This window comes from Artemia sp. Qi Xiang Cuo, chromosome 18 (genome assembly GCF_049724085.1).
Source record: "Artemia sp. Qi Xiang Cuo chromosome 18, ASM4972408v1, whole genome shotgun sequence".
Lineage (NCBI taxonomy): Eukaryota > Metazoa > Arthropoda > Branchiopoda > Anostraca > Artemiidae > Artemia > Artemia sp. Qi Xiang Cuo.
In genome coordinates, this window is record NC_142811.1 from 27,071,184 (window position 1) to 27,098,698 (window position 27,515).

The 27,515-nt window shown below is 36.2% G+C and overlaps 2 protein-coding genes across 10 annotated transcripts in view; one reads left to right on the forward strand and one right to left on the reverse strand.

The window, feature by feature from the left end:
* Positions 1-24,370, forward strand: part of LOC148941380 (cartilage acidic protein 1-like) — a 66,013-nt gene extending 41,643 nt beyond the window's left edge. The window contains exons 8-11 of one of the 3 annotated variants that reach the window (XM_089103948.1): positions 4,375-4,561; positions 6,822-6,933; positions 9,446-9,618; positions 24,346-24,370. In XM_089103948.1, the coding sequence (XP_088960074.1) occupies positions 4,375-4,561; positions 6,822-6,933; positions 9,446-9,618; positions 24,346-24,355 (482 nt within the window). In that variant the 3' untranslated portion in view covers positions 24,356-24,370. Of the gene's footprint in view, positions 1-4,374; positions 4,562-6,821; positions 6,934-9,438; positions 9,619-24,345 lie in introns of those variants that run through there. The other 2 variants (XM_089103950.1, XM_089103949.1) reach the window with 2 other exon arrangements.
* LOC148941381 (ATP-binding cassette sub-family C member 5-like) overlaps positions 11,822-27,515 on the reverse strand; it is a 255,783-nt gene continuing 240,089 nt past the window's right edge. For all 7 annotated transcript variants that reach the window (XM_089103941.1, XM_089103946.1, XM_089103944.1 and 4 more), the window contains 5 exons: positions 24,790-24,952; positions 19,317-19,500; positions 17,093-17,285; positions 14,868-15,032; positions 11,822-11,991 (listed from right to left, as the gene is read on the reverse strand). In XM_089103941.1, coding sequence (XP_088960067.1) covers positions 11,899-11,991; positions 14,868-15,032; positions 17,093-17,285; positions 19,317-19,500; positions 24,790-24,952 — 798 coding nt within the window. In that variant the 3' untranslated portion in view covers positions 11,822-11,898. The remainder of the gene's footprint in view (positions 11,992-14,867; positions 15,033-17,092; positions 17,286-19,316; positions 19,501-24,789; positions 24,953-27,515) is intronic.

Sequence of the window (27,515 nt, forward strand, 5' to 3'; positions counted from 1 at the left end):
CTTTTTCGAAAATAGCAACAAAGACAACAACTTTTGAAAGGAGAGAAAAAAAAAGAGGGAAAATTAAACAAGCAAACTTGCCCACTCGTGCTTTAGAAGTGCTGGCTTTGTTTTTTACCGTCTAATAAGTGTCTCAACAGCTAGATTTGCGTCCGCTAGGTTGTAGTGCCGAATCAGAAAACTATTTTTTGTCCAAGGTGGCAATTTTAGTAGGTACTTTGCAAAACGGAAAAATAAAGAGCGGATTTTAGACTTTTCACGGTTTGCCAATAAATTCCAGAAAAGGGTCACATATAATATATGTGACAGAGCGGTAGCGTTGTAAATACTTGCCAGTAGTGGACGGTTAAATCTCAGAGTGGATTTAACGATCAAAGCATAGAAGCTGGAAATTCGCCGTTCAAGATGTGAGATCAGGAGGGAGCGGGTATTATCGATGCTGATTTGTGGTAGTTTCGAGCTTGGTAGATTATTTGATTTTATTTTTGCTCATTTTTTTTCATGGAGTTCTTTACTTTTCTTTGAAAAACTTATTTTGTGGAAAAAGTTCTTTTGATTAATTTCTGCTCGTTTTATATTGGCATAGTCTTTTCAGGGAAAAAGAAAATAACACTTTAAATCTTTTCGTTTTTTAAGACTTTATAGTTTGGCCTCCTATTTGTATGCTGGAGAAAAATTTTCGGCAATTTTTAACAACATACACCCTTTTAAAAATCTCGACACAAATAGTACTATTTAACTTAGTTTCATACCTCCTCTAGTTGACCTGAAATGGAAAACTTGATACCATTCGCAAAAAAATTCTGTTTACTTTCTTTGATAGCTTGGATACACTTACACTATTTTGATTTGGTTAAATTTTAAGAGCAGAAGTAGCCTCGAAAGTTTGAAAATAATACCCTCAGTCGTTCTTGTGATACTGCTGAGATGCCTTATTGGGAATTATCATAATCACAGTGCAGATTTAATCTTAAGGCAACATTTAGTTTTTAAACATAATGGGCAAATGGGAGGGTGGGAGTGGAAGGGGGATTAGTTGCCCTCCAATCACTTTCAACTATTAAAAAGGGCATAAGCCCTTTCTATTTTCAATCGGATGAGCCCCTTTCGAAGTTCCCACGACACCTCCTTCGATACGAAGTGCCCTGGTCTAAACAACAGCAACAACAAAAAATATTACTAATCACTTTCGACTATTAAAAAGGGCACTAGCCCTTTGAATTTCAAATCGAATGAGCCCTTTTCTGAAGTTTCTACGACAACGCCTTCTATAAAACCTTATATACCCCTAGGGCATAACTTAAAACCCATGCCCTGAGGGCTGTGGTGGAGTATCCTCCTTAAAAACATATATTCTATCTCTAAATCTACTACGCTGAACAAAATGGCTATCTCAAAATTTTTATTGGATGTGTTTGGGGAAATGATGGGTGTGGAGGGGGGGGGCTAGTTGCCCTCCAATCACTTTCGACTACTACAAAGGGCCCTAGCCCTTTGAATTTCCAATCGAATGAGCTGTTTTTGAAGTTTCTACAACAACGCCTTCTATAAAAACATTATATGCCCCCTTGGCATAACTTAAAACCCTTGCCCTGAGGGTTGTGGGGGAGTGTCCTCCTCAAAAATATATTTTCTATCTGGAATCAACTACGCTAAACAAAATTGTTATCTCGAAATTTTGATTTGATGTGTTTGGGGTAAGGATGGGCGTGGGGGGGATAGTTTCCCTCCAAGCACTTTCGACTATTAAAAAGGGCACTGGCCCTTTGAATTTCCAATCGAATGAGCCTTTTTTGAAGTTTCTAAGACAACGCCTTGTATAAGAAAATTGTATACCCTCTCGGCATAACTTGAAACCTGTGCCCCGAGGTCTGTGGGGGAGTGTGCTTCTCAAAAACATACTTTCTATCTGGAAATCAACTAGCCTACGCTGAACAAAATGACTTTCTGAAAATTTTAATTGGATGTTTTTGGGTGAATGATGGACATGGGGGGGGGGGGGCTAGTTGCCCACAATTAACTTTCGACTATTGAGAAGGGAACTAGCCCTTTGAATTTCCAAACAAATGAGCCCCTTTTGAAGTTTCTATGACAACGCCTTCTATAAAAACCTCATATACCCCAGGACAAAACTTAAAACCCTTGCCCTGAGGGTTGTTGGGGAGTGTCCTCCTCAAAAGCGTATTTTCTATCTGGAAATCAACTACGCTGAACATAATGGCTGTATCAAAATTTTTATAGGAGGTGTTTGGGGGAACGATAGGCGTGGGGGAGGGACTAGATACCCTTCAATCACTTTCCACTATTGAAAAGGGAAATAGCCCTTTGAATTTCCAATTAAATGAGCTCGTTTTGAAGTTTCTACGACAACGCCTTCTTATAAAACCTTATATGCCCCCAGGGCATAACTTAAACCCCTTGCCCTGAGGGTTGTGGGGGAGTGTCCTCTTAAAAAACATATTTTCTATCTGGAAATCAACTAGCCTACGCTGAACAAAATGGCTATCTCAAAATTCTGATTGGATGTTTTTGGGGGAATGATGGGCGTCGGGGGCTAGTTGCCCTCCAATCACTTTCAACTATTAAAAAGGGCACTAGCTCTTTGAATTCCAAATCGAATGAGGCTGTTTTGAGGTTTCTACGACAACGCCTTCTATAAAAACCTCATATACCCCCAAGGCATAACTTAAAACCTTTGCCCTGAGGGTTGTGGGGGAGTGTCCTCCTCAAAAACACATTTTCTATTGGAAAATCAACTACGGTGAACAAAATGGGTATCTCAAAATTTTGATTGGATGTGCTTGGGGGAATGATGGGCGTGGGGGGGGGGGAGGGTTATTTGCCCTCCAATCACTTTCGACTATTAAAAAGGGCACTAGCCCTTTATATTTCCAATCGAATGAGCCTGTTTTGAAGTTTCTACGACAACGCGTTCTATAAAAACCGTACATGCCCCCAGGGCATAACTTAAAACCCTTGCGCTGAGGGTTGTTGGGGAGTGTCTGAACAAAATTGCTATATCAAAATTTTGATGGGATGTGTTTGGGGGAATAAGGGGCGGGGGGGGGGGCTAGTTGCCCTCCAATCACTTTCGACTATTAAAAAGTGTACTAGCCACTCCAATTTCCAATTGAATGGGCCTTTTTCGAAGTTTCTTCGACAACTCCTTCGATACGAAGTGCCCGGGTATGGAGAAAAAAAAAAAAAAAAAAAAAAGAAAACACATTGTGCCCACATCGTTCTTTAATTAGGCAGCGCTTGCGCGCTGCCTATTATAATGTTCTATCGCTTCTTAGGTACGTAAATTTTAGCCTAATAGTTTCACGGAACTGGTCTTTCAACGTTGATAATTTTAAAAAGGAATTTACTTTTGATTCAATAATTTTCCGTTAATTAAAGTAACGAGAGACACTCTTTATTTTTTATCAACCAGTCACAAAAACCTTATTTGACTTTCATCTCTCCTTGTCGGTCACAGTGTAGGAAAGACTATCTTAACATGAGATGTTCAAAGAATGCTGGAGTGGTAAACGCCGATGCCTTTGATATACAAGGATAGGAAATATACCCCGTGCCCAAGGTCTGCCACAAGGCTATACGCTTTTCTTCATTAAAAAGCCAGAGGGGCTGTTCTGCAGAAAGTTTCTTAATGTCGACAAGAATCTATGTCCAACCCTCTAGGGTTTCATTAAAGAAATATATTTTTACTTTCCCATTTGTATATCTCATAAAAATTATGACCTTTTGAACATGATCCGACATTACTTAGATTCAAAAGTATTATATTAGTTGTAGTTTTGTTTTAATTTCCCAGTTAACCTCGTGCACTGGGTCAAAACCAAAGATTGAAATTCGGTTGGTATCTTGTAGAAGAATCCATGGAGGGTTAACGAGAAACACCGGATTATTGTTTTACTATTTTACAGTTCAACTCTGCCGCGCTACAATGCTGTTTTGTAGTATTGCAAGCTTCTTTTAGCTAGTATCCTCTAAGCTCAATTTGGTAACGTCAAACTGTCTTTAATGCTCGTCACCCTGCTGCCTGACAAATTTCATTAAAAAAAAAATAAAAAATAAAATTCTAGTTACAAGCATTGGAGGTAGGTTAAAGCTTGCAAGTGAATATTCACAAGAAAAAAAAAACAGCTTTGATTCTCGAGCGCTGGACACGCTTTACTGTAAAAACTGTTGAGCAAATTGACTTATTTCCTTCTATAAAATCCTCCAATGCGCTCGCCTATAGTAAAACTAAGACAATCAAGAATTATTTTGAACAATGAGCTTTCAGTTATTCCTGTATATCTGTCATGGTTTTATTGTTAAGTCTCCAATAGATCTGTCGTAGTCATATTTGACGTTTGATTTTGTTTTCAGGATCTGAGAATGGATATCTACGAGTCATTCCAAAAACACAGTTTGGTGCCCCTGCTCGTGGGGCTCGTGTTATATTAATAACTGAAACGGGGCGACGCTTTCTACGGGTAATAGATGGCGGATCAGGATATTTGTGTCAGATGGAGCCTGTGGCTCATTTTGGTCTCGGTACCGAGTCGGTCGCAAGGTAATTCTTTAGTTGTTTTTTTTTTGTATTTAGTACTGGAAAATCATGGACTACTCTATGCTTATTATGCTGTGTTTATTTTATGCGTAGTTTTGGAATGTCTACTCTTTTTTGTCCCACGGCTGACAGCTCGAGTTGAAACTTCAAGGAAAAATTGGAAGGTGGGTTGGGGATGAGTGAAGTTCAGAAGTATATGACTTACTTTTCTAGTTACTTTCATCCTCGTATTTATTGCTATCAGCAAAGCTTGTCGAAATTACATGAAGTACTTTACAATATTACGAAGAATCAAGGAATTGAGGAAAAGGTTGCTGAGATTTTGCCCTATAATTAATTTATAATCCACTACATAAACTCTATATTGATAGAAAATATATCCTTTTTACTGTGGGAGTGAGTGGGTGAGCTTGTGAGCAATTTGGTGACCAAAAGTAAGACTAGTGCTGTTTACTCGTGCTTGTTCAATTTTCTATGATGCATAATTTTAGTCTATAACCTCGCTTTGTTCTTAGGGATTTCTTAAAGAGCTTACCGTACAAAGAAACATCTCCATGACAACCGTCCACACCACCAACTTGACATATGGAGAAGGTATGATATTGCGAAAAACCAGCGCAAATTCCTTTGATTTAAAGGTGGATTCCGGGATGTTTTTTACATTTAAATATTATTTTCACACTTGAATATTATTGTGAAAATATTATTTTCACATTTAAATATTGTTCAGATTGGACATAGTAGATGAGATGTCTTTGTCAGGGAAACCTTTAGAGATATCAAACATTTATAGTGGACAAAATAGGTTAGAATTTATGGGAATAAAAGCGAAAAAGGAATGGAGCATAGAACAGTGATACGCCATCGAATTCTACGTCATCTCGGGTAAAACCATGGAGAAATGCCATGTCGAAAGTCTGAGCCTTTTGTTGGGATAAGGACTATGAAGGTGGATGCGAGACAGTTGAGGACAAAACGCCCTACATCGAGTCCTTCAGATGAAAACATGTGACAATTTAAGAAACTCCTGGAATCTGACCATTGGTTGAACCTGTGGTTAATAGCGGATGAACATATAATAGACAAGTCAATGGTACACAACATTGCAAGTTAGAATTTGAATAGGAGAAAAGTTTGTGCGCAAATTGAAGCCAACCGTTTCCCTTGCGATGCCGTACCTGGTCCTGACAGGGGGTTGTAACTTGGATTCAGCTTTGTTATAGCCCTTTATTAGGTTTAGCAGACCCTTTTCTGTTTCCCGAAATGAAAATAGCCCTGTAAGGTCGCCTTTTTGATAACGTTGCCGTCATATGAGAGACCTTAACTAAATCTTTAAAAGGGACTTCGGAAACTGACTTCCAGGGGGCGTACAAATCATCAAAATCACGCTTGCATAAGTGCATTGACGCTCAAGGGAACTAATTTGAAGAATTTTGAGGTATTGTTAAAATCGGATGAATACATTTCTGTTCATAGACTCAGTCTTTTTCGACGGACCTTCTAATTTATTTTTCTTTTCTTATTTTGTTTGCTTATTCGAATTTTACTTATTATTAGAAAAAACAAGTTCGAAAAAACTGTTATGCCATTTCGGGTTGTGAAATGTCATATTTTTATGTGTTTGTTTTCGATTCGGTGCATGGTTCCGCCCCCCGGTTTCACTGTTATATTTATTCAGTTCTATTGATAATTATTTTCGTTGTCATCGGTGTCGCAGCATGCCCTCACGGGCTTAGCTTTTGTTGGGCTATAAACTAATTTTTTGGGTATTCTCTGTCTATGTTAAATTATTGTACCATTATTAATACTTAAACGACTAGTAGGCTAAAGGAAATTTTGAAGATTTTGAGAGTTACATTGCCTCTGGACAAGAAAACAAAGTAAATATTAAACAATTGTATGATTAAAAACCACCTTGAAGTTGCTAAAAATAGCGTAACATTGCGTCTAGTATTATGAGGTTTTTGCATAAAAAAGTTTAACTTATGCACCATTCTTATTCACTCTTTTGTACAAGTAAAGCCGTTTTCTTCATTTCAAACTTTCGATAAAAATGTGCAAATGGAAAAAGGAACGAATATTAGATATAGAATATACTACCTATAGATCTTTTGTTTGCTTCTTCATGGGCTTATTTTCTTCAGTTTGGATGCTAGGTGATTTTTGGTTAGTCTTTCGGTGATTTGTATTACCGTTGGAGGTAGCTTTGTACTGGAAGCCTACCTTTTTATTAATTATTTTTTGTTCATTTTTGTGGCAATAGCTTGGAAATCACTTGGCCTGACACATCCAAAGTTACATTAGATCTGAGAGGAACACCTGTGAATAGACAACTTATAGTAGAACACCCCAACAAGGAAATGTTGTCAAGACAGGTGAATCTTTTCCTTGTATTTCCTCTGATTTTTTTATGTATATATACCCAAATGAAATTGCAAAAGCAATCTAATCAAATGCAATTCGAATACTAATCTCTCCAAATAAATGTATTATTGTAATAAGCACCGCTGTTACCAACCAAATCTAGGGTATTTCCCTACCCTTGCTCCCTCTCTCCGAAATCATCCTTTGGTTTCTTTATTAGTTGTGTTTTTACATCTTCTTAGACTCCAAGAGTGATATCAAATAAGATCCCTTTGTTTGTTCGTTTTAAAGATACAATCATTTGGCAAAGCAGTAGCTACCATACACTTCACCAATTTGTTAATAAGTCAGCTACTTTTAAGGCTAATTTGTGCTCTTTTAATATAAAATTATCTACTAATCAAAAAGGGGCTACGTCTTTAAATATCTTTGAAATTAAGCTAACAAATACACACACAAAAAAAAAAAAAAAAAGAAAAAAAAATTCTAGTTCGCCCCCTCTGTAATGGTCTGAATATAAACATTGGTCATTGACTTCTTATTTGTGTAGATAAACGCTTTTTGTCAAATTATCTCCAAAATGGTATAAGAAACGTTGTTTGGCTAAGCTTTGTTTGAAATGAGAACTACTTTAATGAAAATAGAATATTTTATGTAATTGTGTTTAATTTCATCTACTCCACTAGCTGCAATAACCTAAAAACTGGTATTGTTAAATTGGAAAAAGAAGCAAGTCTGAAATGTGTAAAAATAATTGTGAATAGAGCAAGATAAGAATTTATTGATTAAGATAAAGAGAATCCTTCTGGCACAAGAGGGGGAGGGGAGTAAAAATAAGTCCCATACCACTTATGAAAAATAAAATGGGTACTTTTAATGCTTTATTTTTTACTACTACTGCTTAACTGCTGTTTTTTCCCCTTTTGCCTACAAGTTTCAATGATCAAAAAACGGTAAACGCCAAGATTTTATGGGTAATAATTCCAAAGAAATGTAAAAAAAAAACCTTTCAATGGGGCCGGATATCAAATTCTGCATTTGGGTTTAGAATACTTTCTCTTATTGTCTAGTTGTAATAATCAGTATCAGGTTCATAATTATTGAACCCCTTGGCATAGCTCTATAATCTACTTTCTATTTTTATAATCTAAGAGGTTTTTGCTGCGCCTGTATATAAAATAGGAAAATCTGCATATATTGTGTACGCATTTTAAATGAAAGTTGTTCAAATTTCTTTCTAGTCTGCTTTTCCATGGCTGTGAGACAAAGAAGAAGGCAGTTAGTGAAATTGTTCTCTCTTCTGCCCTGAAAAATATCTAAGATGGGGTTTGAAAGGGAACAAAATGTAAAAATTGATTTTCCAGTCAAATATTCAAGAGTCATGTTCAGCAAAAGGAGAAGAAATTGTTGTTTGAAGCTTTAGAGATGTCCTTTAAGAAATACAACTGTGAACTAAACATGCGCAGTAATTTCCAGTTCTAAGTTTGGTTTTGTATCAGTTTATTCGTGGTTTCTTTATTCGTTTATTCGTGGTAATTTCCAGTTCTTAAGTTCGGTTTTATATCAGTTTATTCGTGGTTTCTTTTCTGTGTCATGGAGTCGCTGGGTTATCTCTGTAAACAAACATTTATTCGGAATTTTATATTCTTGGCCCATTTCAGACGATGGCTTATACGCCATGTTCTAGTTGACTTAATGGCATATCTAAGCCTGGCAGTATTAAAAGCAATCTAAGATGAAAATCCTTTACATGAAAAAAGAAGCAAGGTATAAGTGATTATAGCTTGAAGTTGCAGGTTTGTATGAAAAAGGGTGACACGTGTTGTGTTTTGGAACGATGGAAATCAAAAGGAAGAAAAAATGAGAGTTCTGTGTTATCACTGATTGATTAAGCGATAAGCATTTGCGATGTATCAGAAATAGTACGGAAAAGCGACATCTCGAAAAGCCATGTTCCAGTTGTCTTATGTTACATTTCCAGGAACAAGTCAACCGTCAAAATTATGTCCTGAAAATGCGTTTTTAATCTCCTACCTTCGCCCTTTCTCACTTGTAAAGCTTCCGAAATGGAAGGTATTAACTATTAAGCTTTATGTAGTTCCTCTTTTTTTTTATGTAGTCTTTAATAGTTAATAAGGCTGTGTAATATATGGAAATATTATTTATACCTTTATTTACACTAAAGGACTCACATTTCAATGACACATTTCATTATTGTAATTTCACAATATAGTTTTATTTTTCTGTATTGCCATCAATTCATGTCTTCATTGGAAGTTACTATTTTGGAGGGGGCGGAGGTAGGAACTTAAAATACCTTTACAAAAGATAATTTGGGCTTCAGTTCATTTCTTGAACTTTTTCAATTGCCCAACGGGACAACTGTGGCGCAATTTCTCGACAAGTCGCTATCCTAAATAACACCGATGCATTCAATGCATGAAAAATACACATTTGAATCTCTGGTTATGGATCAACGAGTTCATTCAAATTCCTTAAAAATCTCCCTGTTTTAGGATGTAGCTTAAGGACTGCATATTGAACGGAACAACCAATGGTTTTTGTTATATTGCAGATGCGTCAAGAGCTTTGAATCCTGAATGTTGCAATGTCGTCTGGCTTATGATTCTCATTTTGTTTGCTTTTAGTACGCTTGAAATAAATTATGTTGCTTATTGGTTCTTTTCCACCAAAAGGTTAGTCTTGTTTTTTTTTTCCTTTTTTTTTCGGACAAGCTTTGCTTTTTAGGGGAGGCAGCAATAATTTTTTGTTGATATGTTTTTTTTTTCAATAAATCCTTCTTCTTCTTCTAACACTGATAACACAGCTTTTGTGTCAAAATAGTTTCATTGTGCTTCTACACACCAATTTTAAATTTAAATGTCGACAGAACACTTACCTGTTGACGTAATCAGAAAAAAAATAATTCAGTTCCCCCTCTTTAAACCTGGTTGAGTCTATCGTTCCCCAAGGTGAAATACTAAATTATGAATTAGTTAAATAGATCTTAAAGATTGTTGAACAAAACCTGAAGCAACTGCTAATAGCTGTAGTAACAGACGAACTGATGACCGTATATTAGTTCCTATTGTTTGATGTAACAGGATACTGACCAAAGACATGACAAAATTTTCATACTGTATGTAAATTAATGCTTAAGTTGCCTAAGCAGCTATCAGCAATACTTGACGCCTGGAAGTATTTGTCTGGGTTTGCTTAAGCTTAGAAGAGCATTCCTATAAATGGCGTAAGACTTACTAAGCAATTTGTTGGTAATAATGGTTATTTTCAGGCAAAAAACTTATTTTCCTTTTTGAAATCTGCTTTTTGGGAGTGTTCTCCAAAATCAGTTACAAGAGACAGAACAATAGATTAGCCAAAATTACATTCAGGTACTGGAAACCTGAGTGTTATGTTTAAAAGCTTTGCAATTCAAATCGATATGGGAAAGCAAATCAGAACAATGTGTTCTGTTTTGATTTCAAATTTTAGCAATATTACGGTAATTCATGGATATTTGGACCCACAGTATAAATAATATATGTGAACAGTAGCGAAAAGTTTCTCCAAACAACACACATTTATAGCGCGCTGTTTCGGAAGTTCTCAGACCTTCAGAGCAATAGTTTTTGCCGTGATGCGCTACACATTTGTCATTGCGAGTGCGCGAAGGCGGGGTCATGAAGAGTGGTTTAGCTTGTGTGGTTTTAGATGTGTTTCAAAAGTCTACTGTTCGTATATATTTATATTATGACTTGGACCTCACAGTCTATTTTTCTGTTCGAAAGCTGTCCTTTGTTACTAAAGGCGAAACAACACAAATTCGATACTATAAACTAAGAATTACTTAGATATTGCATCTTAGTCTTTTACATATTTTGATACTATAAACTAGCAAATTAACTTTAGAAATTAGACTTTTGACTTGAATTGCAGATTTGCGCAAGAAATTCTGGTTATATTATGTCTCCGGCCATGCAAGCTTTCTTCAAAAGATTACTAGGTTGCAACTATTGCTGTGACCATGATGTGGCTTACCGTTACGTTCTCCATGGTAAAAAAAAGAAGAAAGTTACACATGGCACGTCAAATAAATATTAGGTTCTAACGTTAGGTAAAAAAATTGCACGATAAGTTCTGATGCAAATGCAGGTTCAGGCTGCAATTGTAACAGCTGAAAACCAAGACTTTTGAATTTTGTTTAGCTTTTGGAGAATTGAATATATATATATATATATATATATATATATATATATATATATATATATATATATATATATATATATATATATATATATATATATATATATATATATAACTTTAAAAGGTTTCGAAGAGTTCAGTGTCTGGATCAGTTGCTTAGGTTGCCTATTTTATGTTGATAATATAACCAGCAAAGAATAAAGTCTTCGCACTAATAATAAAGAGTTAGAAAGGTAAAATAAACTACAAGAAAGAGTTTAATTACGATATTTAATCGCTTAAATCTCTACTCCCTGGCATAGCTTACATTTGGGCGCCAAAACTGGCGATTTATATGACAATCTCAGGAATTATAGGGGCAACCATACGAAAATTGAAATTTGGGGAGTCCCCACCCTACTGCGTACATACGCGCCTACCTAAAAACTAATTAGGATTAATTTTTTGTAAGGAATTCCCAGGATAGGAACACTTTGGTATAATAATAGAAGAGCTTGGTTGATACAGAAAAAGTGAGGTAAAAATAGGTCTTTCGTTCTCAAGACGTTGGCCTTCTAATAGAGCTTAATATGACTACAGTTGCTTTCAAGTCACTGCTAGTTTTTGCCATAGCAGATATCAGGTTTTCGATCCTAAAATTAGACTTACCTTCAAAACGATCTAAAAAGAACAAAAATAAAACCAAACAAATATTGAAAATAGTTGTATTGAAAAGTCACTTCAGTGTACTTCGAACAGTTGATTCATTTTCCAAAAATTTGGACCATATTTTCCTAGAACATTTGACTATTAAAGGCAGCAGATAATTTGTAGAAACTAGAGTTCGGGTTATTAAGTAGCACTGACGGTGAATCAAATTCAACAACCTGAAAAGAAAGGCCATAATTATACGGTATTCAATATAGTGATTGGGGGATCTCGGGTCCAGATTATCACCCCAAAATGTAGAATATTAGAGGTAAATGTGTAAATTCGAACATGCAATGACTACAAAGATTTTGCCTATAGTTCCCCAAAATTACTTGAATCCCCTTCGGAGTGTAATTCAGGTTACATCCCTGATAAAACGAAACCAAAAATAGCAGTAATACCTAATCATTTATACTGACCCCCCCCCTTCCCCTCCCACCCCCAAAAAAAAGAAACAGTACAGATAACTAAAAAGTATACTCAAAGAGGCTATGTTTGCGATAAACCCAAAGGTTACGTATGACTGACTGCAGCTTTAGTGGTAGAAGACTGTGCACAGTTACCAAAATGTATATTGTGAATGGAATATGCTAAAGAGAAATGCACTATTCTTAAAAACAATGAGATGTTTGGTATTGCATATTGCTGGCAAAAGCACCGTTGTTATGAGAACATGATTACATCTTTTTACAGATTCCTCAAGCTGCTCTGGGTTTCGTGAAGCTTACCTTTCTATTTGCTAGCATTCAAGGTTGGAAATCATCACTCCTATCTGAAAATAAAATATAAAAAGATTGAATTTTATAAGCAGGTCTTTTCAAGAGTAAGGGCGTTTTGTTTTTACTAAACTTCAGGAGCCTTAATTCTGTTAACAGGACTTTAGCATATTGTGATTTCGAAGTCCAAATGTATAGTTCTTCAAATTATTTAGCTCCATGTTTTGACAAGTTTTGCACTGTTTGTGACTTCTTCCCTTGTACTGACAGGCTCGAGAGAAATTACTGATGGGAATGATGGTACCTGTGGACATAGCGTATAAGAGTCCTTTCTTAAAACCGCAGCTGTTCTTGTACATTTAATATATTGGCCCACTAGAAGATCTTCATATTGATCTATGGAAGAATTTATCTCATTTTAAGTTTGCCTAATATTTAAGAGAACGGGACGGTAATTTTCCAGCCTAACAAAAAAGAAATAATAATAATAATGGCATAAATCCTTTCCATTTACCAGCAAAATCTCCTCGTAAATTTTAATACCTGTCCTACCAGTGCTCAGATACAATACACATAATAACACTAGATACAGCACAATAGCACTGCCTAAGTAAAGAGCAAAGTGGGTCCTATGTATTATTTATTTATTTTCTCTTTTTTCCATCTAGACACTCTGCATGAAAAGAGTTGTTGTAGAAACTTCGAAGGGGGCTCAGATCTATTTTTATAAGTGTTTTGTAAAAATGTACAAAATAGGCGCTGGCCGCGGGTCTTCCCTCTCTGGCAGCGAGTGGTAAGAAAAGGGCCTGGATAACTTTGCCAGAAAAATGACTATACCAACAGGCACATGTACAATTCTTTTCAACATCATCCAATCGCTCAATTAGTATTCGCCTAATACAATGACATTGAAATAAGTTATTGTGATTTGGCTATACCAAGTAGATAGAGAGTACCACCTATGTACAAGTCATTTAAATGCAGTGATTCAATGAGGGAAGTTAAAAGAAGAGCTAATGGGCTTTTTCCATGCACTGAAATAGGACAGTAACAAAACTCTACTGCTAGAGAATATTGCTTGCAGAAACAAAGATCAAAGCAATTTCGCTTCGTGTTTAGCCTTTAAGAAACCATTGCTCAGTCATTTTAAGTGATTGTGGGAGATTCTGATTCGAATTAACACTAGTCTTCAAGAAGAAGCAGAATATGATGAAATTATACTAAAATTTGAAGGTTTGAAAATTACGCGGAAGAGTATATTTATACTTAACGATGGTTTTACAAAGAGGCCAATGCTGAAAAAACATCTACTTGAGTTAATTTTTTTCTGAGATATTTGATTTAACATTTTAACTTCAGTGCCATCTTCTTCTTCTTAAAATGCCAAGCCATCCGAAGTTCACTTCAGTCTGTTTTTGGTTTCACGACGATTTTCCCTCTGCAGGTAATGATGGGCCAGGAATAAATCTTGCTACCACCTGTCTGATCTACTCGAAAATATTATTATGCCGCAGAAAATTAAAGATAACTCTGTATATTTGTCTTTCAGTGTTAGCTTGTAGGCATGACAGCAGCAATACATTGATGTCAGGCCTTCTTAAATATGTCGGCTACAACTCGAAATTTAAAATAGGCTATTTATGCTGTACAACGTATTAGTAGCTTACAACAAGCAGTACAACAGACGAGTGAAATTTCTGTAAAGATTCGTTCAGGCGTTGTAGATCAGTAGTTGGATCGAACTAGAAAACTACTTCTTAAAATGAGCTTCTTGTTTCACCTTATCCTGCAACTACGCTACAAATTAGATAGATTAACTGGTAAAGTCGATGCTTAAGGAGAAGATGAAAGCTTTTTTTTGGCCAGAAAAGCTCCAAAAGAGGACAAATAGCTATTGAAATCGGTACGGAGAAAGGCAATTGTGTCAGGAGAATGAAAACTACAACAGGAATTACTATGCTTTCCATGTTATTGTTTCTGATCAAGAATCATTTATTATTATTATTAATAATAAGGGCGGCCTCACCAAGTGAGCAGAAGCTCAGGTTGCAACAATCCATTGACATGCATTATTTACACACCTGTTTTTTCTTCGATTTTGTTCTTTATCTCTACCCCTAAAATCTTTTTCTGCAAAGGAACAATCGTCTGAAAACATTAGTTAGGCCTAATCACATTAATCAATAACGCCGATCTCGCTGCGTGCCTGTGGGTTTGTATCTATTCGAATAGGCATATTTTTGTATGAGTATTCGTTAGCCTAGTTCGGTTTGGGTCGTTCAAGTGTGTACAGAAGTGTACATGAAGAAGAATAAAGTAAAAGTATGTATACGAACTTTTCCCTCTTCCATGACCATTATTTTGTCACAAACTTTAACTGTGTCAAGTCGATGAGCGATTGTAAGTAATGTGCAGTCAATAAAAGCCTTCCCAAGAGTTTCTTGAATAATAACATCTGTTTGAGCATCAATTGAAGCTGTTGCTTCGTCAAGTACAATGATCTGAAAGGAAGAAGTATTATTTGTCTCATCTAGTAGCTACGGTACGCTGGAAGATATATGGGGCTTGAAGACCGATTTAATTCAGAAAACGACTTGAAGTATGAGAAATTGCAACAACAACGAACTTTTATTAATAAAGAAAGAAACAAAAGCTGAATTTAAAAACTCACGTTGGGGTACCAAAGCGGAATCGGTAATATTTGCTCTCAAATCCCGGAGGAGCTTGTGAAAAAACAGAATAAAAAGTCAAGGTGGTGATATTGCACAGAAAATGATGTTTAAGAGGATATTAGGGTTGTAAATGCAAGCAAGGTAATAGTTATATTTTTGATATTCCAAATAAGGTATTTGAAGGGGTTCTGAAAGCAACAAAATATGCGATCTAGGTGAAAAGGTGTTTTTTCTTTGGTTTTCTGTGTTGGTGTCGACATTGATTCCTTCCACGACTGTCCCATGGGGTGGGACCCAAAAGAGGTCATTCCATGTTTCATTGCGATTTGTACCCCATTTCTCAGTACTCAAATTATCGGCACGACCCCTATTATCTTTTACCACGAGTAATTTCAAACGATGCCATTTGGCAATTCTTGATTTTTTTTTTCAGACGTGGATTTGATTTCACCGTTGAAGGTGAGAATAGTTGAGCCAATCCCTCGTGACATCTGGTATTGTCTCAAATAGCAGGTCCCATTCTTTGTTTCCTTCAAGTGTAAATTTGAGAGAACAAGAAAGTGCTACAAATCTCTGACAAGTGATGACCCAGAACCCATACGATGATTGACCCTTTCTGGTTTTTCCATTTCACTGGTGGGTTGGTGGGTAATTGATTTCCCCTCTTAGGAAAATCCCAAGAATTAAATAACTATATTATCACGATTCTTTTCCATTAATACCGCGGATTCTCTTCTTCAAAATCCCAAATCTGGTTGCGATGGCTATACACCCCATTATCCCAATTGTTTTATATTGGAGACATGGTAGATGGCAGTATACCATGTAGCCAAGCTGCAGTAGGGACATTGGTCTGACAGGAATACTCGCGTAGCAAGAATGTTTTTACGGAAATGAAGTGATATTGAAGACGGAGGAAGTAAATTGGTTGCAGGACTAAATTAAGATTGATTGAAGATTAATGTTTAGTGTTTTCTTTTTGTCCTTAGAGATTCTAACCAGTGGGGCATTGTGGCAGCAATTTATCTTAGGTGGGAGGTGTTGGGCCCCTGGCTATGATTGTCAGATAAATGTTCTGTCTCTCCTATATATAAATTTAGGTTAAACTGCACCTTAACTCATTGATTTTGTGTCTCTCGGTTTAACAATAAAAATAACTTGAATTTACATATAAATTAGTCCACGATTCCAGATCGTGATGTTAAAATCTCGCCAATTGGTGATGAGGGATAAACTAGCCCATTGATTTCATATTCCCCTGGTTGGTTTGCATACCACTTGGTCAGCGAAAGAGGTGGCTTTACTTTTTATGTGTAGCTGTTTTATAATTAGTTCAAGGCAGTTGAAGTTAAAGTTCATGTTCAACTTTGAGTTCGAGTTGATGATAAAAGCATTATAAGTTTTGGTCTGACACTTCGGTCAATAAAACTGAGCTATATTTTCTTGCCCCACTTTTGATTATTCCCTAGCCCGGTTAGGTTGAGGAAGGGAGTTTTGGGCGAGTTCATAATATATGCTGAGGGGTGGTCCCCTACATTTCCCAATCATGGCATATATAGCCTACCTCCACCTCCTCAATATTCCTCTTGAGAATACAAGGAATCAATTAAACATTGTTTATTAGATAAACAATTCTACATCGATTAGAAAGCCAACAAATTTGGTTAATTCACATACAAACTTAATATATTAAGACTAGGCATGTATGGACGAATTTTGTTTTCCAGTGGGGAGGCTAAAGTCATGGAAAGAGTGAAAAACTAGCAAGTACTATAAAACTGTAAAAAAAAGCCATACACTTTTAAGAGACTAGCTCGAAGGACCACAAGCGTTCGTGCCTGATGAAGACTACCTGTAAAGTCTACACTGTCATATGTGGAAGGACTTACCTTTGACTTTCTCAGCAGAGCACGAGCCATACATAACAGTTGTCTTTCTCCAACAGAAAAATTTTGGCCGTCTTCAGAAACAATAGAATCTAGTCCATGTGGCAAAGATTCAACCTTCTCTTTCATGCTTGTCATCTCAAGCGTCATCCATAGATCGTTGTCATCATGTTGACCAAACGGGTCAAGATTCTTTCTAAAGAAAAATACAATTGAGTAGCAAATAGTCTATGTAAACGTACCACCGTTTAGCTCCCTCTATCGTCAGATGGAAGTCACTTCTTTAGATGCCAGATCAACGAGTAGGAAACATACAGGAGTGGAAATTGGCCCTGGCGTCGACAAGGAAATCACTGACGCCATCTGGCGTTTGATGACTTTATTTAACCATACACTGCTGCAAAATTATTTGCAATAAAATGGAGGGGAGAGTATAAGAAAGCAGAATACTGTCCCCAGTAGGCCTATCCGCCTGAATTCAACTAGCCTGCTTAACCTGACAAGATATTTCCAAGTTAACCTTGTCCTACCATGCACTAACAGGATTTTGACTTAAAATAATTCTTGAAAAAAAAAAGTTAATTAATTATTCCGCTTACAGAGAAATTTCAGCTCTAATTTTAAAACGTTGCAGACTGATGAAATCAAATATCCAATTTTCTATGAAACTTCCTGTTTTCTAATGAAGTCGCCCGACGCTAGACTGTCAGTGGCGTTAGTTGGTTTAATCCCTATCTGCCCATAGTTAAACCACTAAAGATCCACAAGTTTCCCATTCGTTTTGTGCCAGACGACAAAACCTTACTCTTTCTGCAATTCTGCAGAGGAAAACCCATTCTTTGAGTCGTCCGTACGGAAACAACGAGGGAAGTTAATATGTAGCATTTTCGTCTTAATCGAAAAAAAAATAAGAGACGAAGGTTGGTAATCTAATTAATCTGGTATTATTCGGCAATGTCACTAATTAATCTTGGATTAACCTGAACTCAGCTATCTTTGAATGCTATACTGGTCCTTGGCTGTTTTCCTTGATGCTGAGTAATCTGATTCTATCCAATCGTTCAGCTTACTAATCACGACCTGACCTCACCTCAACTAAGTTTAATTTTTTTTTTTTTTTTTTACCAGCAGCTCCAAAAATTATGTCTGTCCTTCTACTCATGAATAGGCCTATTTGATGTAAAAATAGCCGATACGTACCAACACAATGTTCTTATGACCCATTTACAGGAGGAAACATGATCCCAAGGGGTAAACCATCATCATGTACTATAGCTTTTGGCAGAGGCGTCACGTAGGGGGAGGAGGGAGAATACTCCTTCCCCAATGTTTCGGCCAGCCGGATAAAAAGTTCGAGTTGGTAAAATGGTGGCCAGAAGCGGCACTATTTTACTGGCTCAATTTTTTTTTATTAAGGCAAATGGGTTGATGGAGATATGTTACGTAAAATCGATGGAAGCAGATCAGTCTCCGTAGGTAAAGAGCAAAAATGGATCAATTTTAATCGCAATATCATCCATATTAGTGGGTAAAATGACCAGCTAACCGGTAAAACCCATTAACCGGTAAACCCCCCCCCCCCCCCCCAAAGGTACCGGCCTTTGGTCGGTACCAGACAGACTGTGCACTTTCATCATAGGGCACCTCTTCTACATTTGAAACTAATTTAACATTTTTCTAATTATTATTTGAACCTTTATTTTACCCTGATATAACAACCCCCCCCCCCACACACACAAACATACACAAATATAATTAAAATGAATAACAATTTAAAAATAAATACTATAGGGTATTCTATATCATCCATTCTGCCCGTATTTTGGAATATACAAATTATATTTGGAATATAATTTTGTTCGCGTAAGTTCACATTCAAGTTCGAGTTCATAAGAGAATTTTCCGCGGGGTAAATTTTACGGGAGGAGGGGGGGGGGTAGAATACGCATAGCGTCCAACTATACTTTGTTTCGATTTTTTTTTTCGAATCTACTTCATGTTCCATGAATGATTCAAATACACAAAGTTTGTTTTTGCTTGTTATTTTGTATATTCCCTCAGTGCATCCCTTGAAGGAGACTGCACAAATAACCTTAAAGATTGACTTTTTCATGTCCCAAAGCTGAATGAATATTGACAAGCCACCGAGCGCCATGGCCGTTGAAACCTCGTGTATTTTCAACTATGAAAATATTACTTTGGTAAGTTTACGTAATAACTTATATACCTTATAGTACCAATGAAAAGAACAGGATCTTGAGGAATAACTGCAAGATGACTCCTCAAAACCTCCAAACCGACATCTTTGATGTTAATGCCATCTATCCGAATGCTTCCTGCTTCAATTTCAACAAGCCGGAATAATGCGGATATAAGGGTTGACTTCCCTGAGCCCGTTCTACCAACAATTCCTGATAAAATAATAGAAAACAGTTATTTTCTATTTTTTAGAGAGTCTTACGTTAGTTACGATAGGTACGGTAGTCTAAGGTACTCGTCCAATCAAATCGGATCATTTATTGAAAAACAAGATACACTTTCATGGTTATGGCATAAACAGGGTATCTTTTAGTTAAAAAAAAGGTCACAACTAAAAGTTTTAGTCAGATCTATAAAATATACTATAACGGTTAAAATTGGTAAATACATGATCAAAAGCTATGAATTATTAAAAAAATATAATAAAAATCGGCACAAAGCTTCGTGAATAGCGCTGTGATCTGGAGTAATAGGTGTCAATTTTGGAAGTTTCACTCGTTGACTGAACGTACATCAAACAAAAACCTGAACGATATATGTGGTTTTCGATTTCAAATTTTAGGGAGTAGTGATGACAGATTGCCAAAGATTATGCTTTTTTAGCCGTTCACCTGAGGCCAAAAGAAAAGACGGTCGTTCCCAAATAGGCGAGAAGAGGTCATAAGCAAGGATTTAAATGAAATTGCATTTTTATGGCATGGGGTAAAGAGTGAAGCTTTGAGTAGATATGGCCGGAGGAGGAGCAGGCGCAGCTGTGTTGGCCTTAGGGGGTCTGGTGCTGCTGTGAGTTGCTGGTAGTAGAAGTAGTAGTAGTAGTATTTTAGTTAAAATTACCTTATAACCTAGACAAAACTGAAGAACTAAATCAATCCTTTTTTTCAGGCTAACGAACAAAATTTAAGGTTCTAATAAAGTTTTTTTTTTTCAAAAATTGGGAATTTGGGAATTTTGGAAAGATTAAGAAAAATAACTTACTTTTTTTTAGGAAAGCTTTGTAATATACCTTTTTATGCCAAACCGAAAAATTTTATCAACTTCTTTTCTATTATAAACGATTTTTTTTTTTTTTTTATCAAAAATTAATTTTATTTGTAAAATGTTTGGCAATTCGGATGTTATATCCAGGGGCGTAGCTACAGTATTTTTATTGGGGGACAAGAGGGGTTGCTATTGAAGTAGGTGCTATTCAAGCGGTAGTGAAGAAAAGTAACAGGTGGGCGTTCGGTGTGGGCGAAGTTTCGGGTGGGCGAAGGTGAATTTCGTATACACTCAGCTTTTTTCAGCCATATTCATCACTAATGCTGCAGTACATATCCCCCTCCACTTCCTCCAAATCTCACGCCCAGCACAGGATGCTCAATTTCATAATAGAACCAAATTTTATTCTAATAGCTTCGGGTATCGCGCTATTCATTTGCTCGTAATTTTGAATGGATTTTGACTCTGTAAGATTTAATTTGTTCAACTAAACTTATAATATACGTGATTTTCTTAAATATTATTTACAGATTTTTATTAAATTGATTTGTTTGAGGGTTCGCCGATTTAAATTAATAAACAGCATTGATTTCAGCGGGCCAAAGCTGAAACAAAAATCATAGGCAGCGCAATAGCGCTATCAAAGTAAATATACAGGATAAGTCAAAGTATTACCACAGATTGTGAAACATTATATTGTGACATATTCCCCACATTTAAATAATAGCGACCGTATTTTAAATTTGAAAGTATTCGAAAAATAAAGTCAGGATTATTAACTTATCGATTTGGCACTGTTTGACAAAGAATATCCAGAAATCCGAACAATTCTTGGCATCATTGCTGCAAAAACCTTAAATTAACTAAAAATTGCCAGGGATGCCAATTGGAAGGGAAAATTGACTCTTAGAGTCTTCACTCTTGACTCTTTGACTCTTCAAATTACCTTCCCCTTTGTGTCTTTGTTAAAAAAAAACACAAATTGTATAAAAATTACACAAAAGTTTTTCTTGTGTAAATCAGGGTATGGGGGGGGGCATACATATCTGGAGGGGGTAACACTGAATATCGTTTGTATATCTATAATTCCCTTCACAAGCAAAGCACGGTTTCCAAGTGCTGCATGATGAAACTGATAACAGTAGAAAAAGAGAATGGGTTGGTACCGCTTATACATGCACACAAAATTTCGAAATTATGACAAAAATATACAAGTTTTGTTGAAATTCACTTTATTCTGTTATCATTAGACATTTCGTACAGCATGCTGCTGCATAGATAAATTTCTCACAAGTAGTGCAGGCGTTGTGTGAAATGCAACTAGTTTCAGTCATAATTCTTCGAACATTTATGTCAATTCTTTTTTGGAGCTGGTTGAAAGAAATATTTAGAAAAGTGAAAATAGCTAGAAGTCAGCATGGTATTACATGCCCTTGCGAGGCCAAGTGATTGATATAAAGAGTAAGACAAAAGCGGAGTTTAAACGGTATCTTCATTTGGTTCGATATAATGGTGCTGAGTTCCCTAAAAGTGCAGTACAATGGAAAGAAGTCATTAATACATCTAAATTTGATTCATTTGGGACTAATGATGTTATCCCAGATTCGTCTTGGCTTGGGCATTATAAAAGTATTTTTTGTAAGATTGAGTATAGTGTTCATTATCATTTTCAGTGCATAATTTCTAAATTTTTGCCACTTAAAGTTTTGCAACGTCATGTTATTCCCGTCTCAACTAAAAGTATTGTGAATTGTATGCTTAAACTTAAGTCTAAATCAAGTGAGCTTGATGGGATTAGTGCTCACCATTTACGTTGTGATTGTCCGGCACTAGTCGCTCAGCTCCAATTACTTTTTCAGTTCTGTTTATCTTTGTCAATGGTGCCTGATTCCTTCCTTTGCGGAACGGTCTCTTCGATTCTTAAACGCGGTAGAGACCCTTTTGATTGCAGTTCATATAGGCCCATCACTGTTTCTTGCAATATTATTAAGGTTTTTGAATATGTTCTGCTCCCATCTATCATTGAACAAACTGCGAAAGGCTCAAACCAATTTAGATTTCAACCTCGTATTGGGCGTCAATAAGCACATAAAGTTTTAGCTTCAACTCTTTATGATCACCAGTCAGAAGGTTATGAATTACATATTTCTACTTTGGATTTATCTAAAGCCTTCGATAGTATTTGCCATGCACAAATGTGGCACTCTTTGTCAGAGTTTGGAGTGAACCCTTCTGTCATGCATGTACTGAAATTTTGGTATAGTAATTCGTTTCTTCGTTTAAAATCTGGTACAGGGTACTGCGGTAATATACAAGCTCAATCTGGAGTACGACAGGGTGGGGTGCTATCACCTTATCTATTTAGTGCTTGCATTCAAAATGTGTTGTTAGGAATCATGCCTTCGTATTTTTATAATTTATCTGATGTGTCTTATATTGCGTATGCGGACAATCTGCTAGTTGCAAGCCGAACCAAGTCTATTTTGGCATTATCGGTGCAACGTATTCCTATGATGTTTCGGAAAGCTGGCCTGTTTTTGAATTTTGATAAATGCGAATATTTAGTTTTCAATCCCAAATCATCTGCTCATAATTTGTCCTGTGGATCCTCAGTAATTCGCAGTGTTGCGAGTTTACGGTGGTTAGGAATTAGTATTTGCTCTACACTCACTTTTTTGCGACTTCAAGTTTTGAGAGATGTAAAAGAAAAGTTGAAGATCGGATATGCGAAAATTGTACCTAACCGTGGAAAATATTCACGCCGAGCTTTAGCTAAAATGTATTCCACACATTGTGACCATTCTGTCTTGTTTTTAAGTGGAATGTATTGGTTATTGAATAAGAACGATTTGCCCCAGATTCGTATCGCTTATTTTAGATATTGCAAATTTTTATTGTACCTTCACACTTCATATCGTAATACACGTATTATTAAGAAGTATGGTGCTACCGACATTATCAAATCATTTGAATTACTTAATAATAATATAACAAGACATGCCTTTGTATCCCTTGGTCCAAACCATAATATTAACTGCGTGTTTTTGTCAGTGATTAAGGTTTAAGTTATCTTTGTTTCTGTGTATTTGATTTTTTTTTTCCTTTTTAGTGTACTTTACTCCGCTTGTTTTGTACAAAAGTGGGTTATAAATAAATTATTATTATAGAGGCAGTTCAATATCTATGCGTTAGTATATGAATCCAAAACGCAGGGAGTACGACGTTATCAGCGCTTATTAGGCATTTAAATGACAAATAAGAGAATTGGAATTTCAATTAAATACTAGGAATAAAAACTAAAAAAATTAAATGATTCCTGGAGCGAATCCCCCTCTACCAAATTCCATGACCAAACTATCTTGTTATAGTGCTAATATCATCAAACGCTATAAGTCTTATTTTCTTTTCAATGGCTTCTTTTTCATCCTTGAAATGGTGTCTACTGTATATCTATTTTCCTATTCTGCAGTTTTTCTCCCATTGCCCTGCTAGAAAACTTGCGGAGTATATTTTTAATACATTCCAGAGTTTCTAAAGCAAAAGAATCATCTGGCGATAATCGATTTTAAAAATTAATATCACCTTAAATGTCAGGGGAAAAATTGACCTGAGCAAATGTGGTAAACAGGAAGCATAGGACATTTTTTGATTTTGCCATTAACTAGGCTCACATTTTTACTTGATGATAAGTTTTCAAAGGCAGTGTATTTGGAAAAATATTAAAGTGTAACATATTATAAAGTGTAATTGACCGTTATTTAATAAGAAAAAATTATCTGCACAAAAAAAGAGCAAATTTGACACTTAAAAGAGCAACAATTTTAAAGCTACTTAATTAATTATAGTTTGTTTCCAAACTATTAGGTGGGCAACTGCCCCCTTTTCCCCTCCCCTCCCCCTCAACGACACCCCTGGTTATATCCTTGTCCAAGTTCTTTTTAATTATCCACACGTTTTGATAGATACTAGCATACGTTAGATATTACCATAGTAGGATAAAAAATATTGATTTATTTTAGGATTATTTAGTGGGAGTGCCAATCAAAAGAAGCTAACAAAGAAGCACGGAAGAAGAAACAACGTCCAGAACACATTGGATTTTTAAACTAAACTACACAAGAGAATAGTTCATAAGACTAATGTTCTAACTTTAAATAGTCAGAGTCACATACAGTTACGTCATAGTTCAGCTTACCCTAACGAACAGTTTCTCAGGCGTTTGTAATTCTGACTCCTGGTCGTTACAAGGAAAAATAAAAAAAATTATCTAATTTAAAATAGTGCTCGTATCCACTTAAAATACTGGACCGTCCACGATAAATGTATAACATTTAAGCAACTGATAGTTTAGCTAAAGGAATTTCAATACAAAAAAAGCAATTTGAACGCTTAGAAAATACACTATCCTTTTATAAACTTTTTGAAAATAAACATAACAAGAAAAAAATTAAGAACTGGCTTACCGACTTTCTCATTGCTGCGAATTTTGAATGACACTCTATTTAAGGCAAGGGGGAGATTAGCTCTATAGCGCAGTCTCACTTCAATAAATTCTACTTCCCCAGAATTAGGCCAATTCCTTGGAGGAACTTTTTCAGCTACGGGGTTACCTTCACTTTCCATTGTCTACAAAAAACAGAAACAAATTTTTCCAATGTTGGTATCACAGTTATACTTCCATGGCCAAATTTGAGTCGTCAACCGTTAAGTAAAAGGAGGTAACTGTCACACAACAAAATTTTCAATAGATCTACTGTGGTTTAGCACCTTTTTGGTAGATACCACCTGAGAGACCCAAGGTATATCTCAGTCATTTATGAAGATATGACTTCTTTGATAGTGTAAGTCGGTAAAGATGATCTTACATATATAGGATGCAAACACCCCATATTATTTAAGAAACAGAATTTTAATGTTTCCAAAACGTTTGTTTTCTGTTCGCCGATTGAACGGACTAAAACTGTGCGTCCATTTCAACAATGTCAAGGAAACCTACTTTCAAGTGCATTTAACAGTTATGTAATTCCAATATTGTAACGTCTTAGCTAACTTTGAGTCGTTCAGATGAGATAAGTTAGATGATTTAGAGAGAGGTCCTCAGATGACCTTTAGGGAAATATGGTATGGAAAGGTCCCTCTGTACCTCCCTTCAGCTCTAGATAGTAGCAAAAAGGTTTGCTAAAGGCGGTAATAATAGAACGTCAGATAAAATTCTATCTTATGCAAATGATGACAGCATGAACACTCCAATCAAACAGTGAACTAAAAACAGACCCTGCTGAAATGAGGTCTGAACTATGGACAGTAAAACGTTGGACAATTTTAGAAGCATCCTCAACGTTCTACTGGTGATTTTGCCACTTATAATCAGAATATTAGCGATGTCTTACTCAAATGTCCATAGCTCTGAAATTAAACTTTGTACAACAATTTACAGTCCATAGTTCAGGCTTCCTATTTTCAAACTGACTGAACCACAAAACAACATTGGCGAAAGGCGACTACCACGAGATAATGTTTTAACAACACTTTTCAAATCCAGAATATCAGAAATAAATGATAAAAATAAGAACTAAGGAAATAGGCTAAAAAAAACCACTGAGCACAAAATGTTCAATTTTTTAGCCACATGGCATTAAAAGAAATCAGAGCAATAGGTACATACTACCATTACTATTCAAAACTCATCATAATAACAAGAAGTCAGAGACAAACATAGCTGCGCCTGCGCGACTCCTCCTCCCGTCGCTGTTCAAGGTTGAGACTTCACTCTCTTACAAGAAATTTTATTTTCTTTAAATCTTGCCGCCGTGACCTCTTCCTATTTCTTTCAAATACGCCGAGCTTTTCATTTTGCCCCAGTTGGCTTCTCAAAAACACATTCGTTGGAAGCATATCGTTATCTATAAACCGTGACGGAACCATATTAAACTTTCTGCTAAAATAGCTCTTAACATTGTGGTTGAACCAAATTTCTCGTACAGCTTACTGTTTGATACAGTCACTCAACAGAGCGCCAAAACTATCAGCGGATGCTTCCTCTGGAAAATTTCTAGCTTACATAATTCTCCAACTTTCGAAGAACCCATGTTTTAGGGCCAGGGTTGACAACTTTCATTCTACCATCCTAAAATTTTTTAGTCCCCTAATCTTAGTTCTAAGATATTTTTTCCCATCCTTCCAATTTTCCTCGTCTTCGAAAACACCCAGTGCCTTGGCTATTCTACTTACAACGTTTGGTTGCATCCGCATTAGTCTCTAATGATGCTACCTAGAGCGTCGAAGTTACCTGTTCGATCAATCTACTTGCTAAAAAGCTTAGAGCAGTAAAATAGTTCCTGGACAAATTGAACGATCTGGAGATTGTTCGAATTAGGACTTAGTTTATGATTACGTTTAAACATTTGAATTTCAGCTAAGTAGGAATTAAACTTAACAAAACGAACAAACATAATTCACTCCAGTGCTTAAGCAACAAACTAATAGCCTTTATATACAGGGTATTCCAAAATGGTTGACTCCATTTTGTAGCCCAATAACTTTGGCAATCTATGTTGGAATGACCTCAAATTCTCACAGCTTGTATAGAAACGTTTCACGTTTTTGTGTTTAATGTTTGGTATTTCTATATCCTCAGATTAAGATATGCCGTGCAATTCAAAAGAAAAGGCGTATTGCGTCTTAGAGTACGCTCGGACTGAGTCACCTAAGACACTACAGCGTGCTTTCTTCACAAAATTTGCAAAGAAGACACGAACTACAAAACAAATTAGGACTTGGCACCAAAAATTTCAAGAAAACGGCTGCTTATGCATACTTAAATCGCCAGGACAGCCATCAACATCAGCAGAGACAGTGGAGTAGGCTTATGAAGCCTTCCTGCGTAGTCCTCGAAAGAGTGTTAGAAGGGTAATTGTGGAAATCCACAGTCCACAAACAGCAGTTTGGCGAATTCTGAAGAAACGATTGCGATTTGAACCTTAAAAGCTTCAGCTCATTCAGGCCTCGAGGGACAGTGATAAGCAAAAACGTAAGGACTTTTGTGTTGAAATGCTAGATAAACTCGAAGAAGACGATTTCGATGATCGGCTAGTCTTTAGTGATGAATCCACGTTTCACACGAGTGGCAAAGTTAATAAACATAATGTTTGCATTTGGGGCGAAGAAAATCCTCAAGACACAGTTGAAC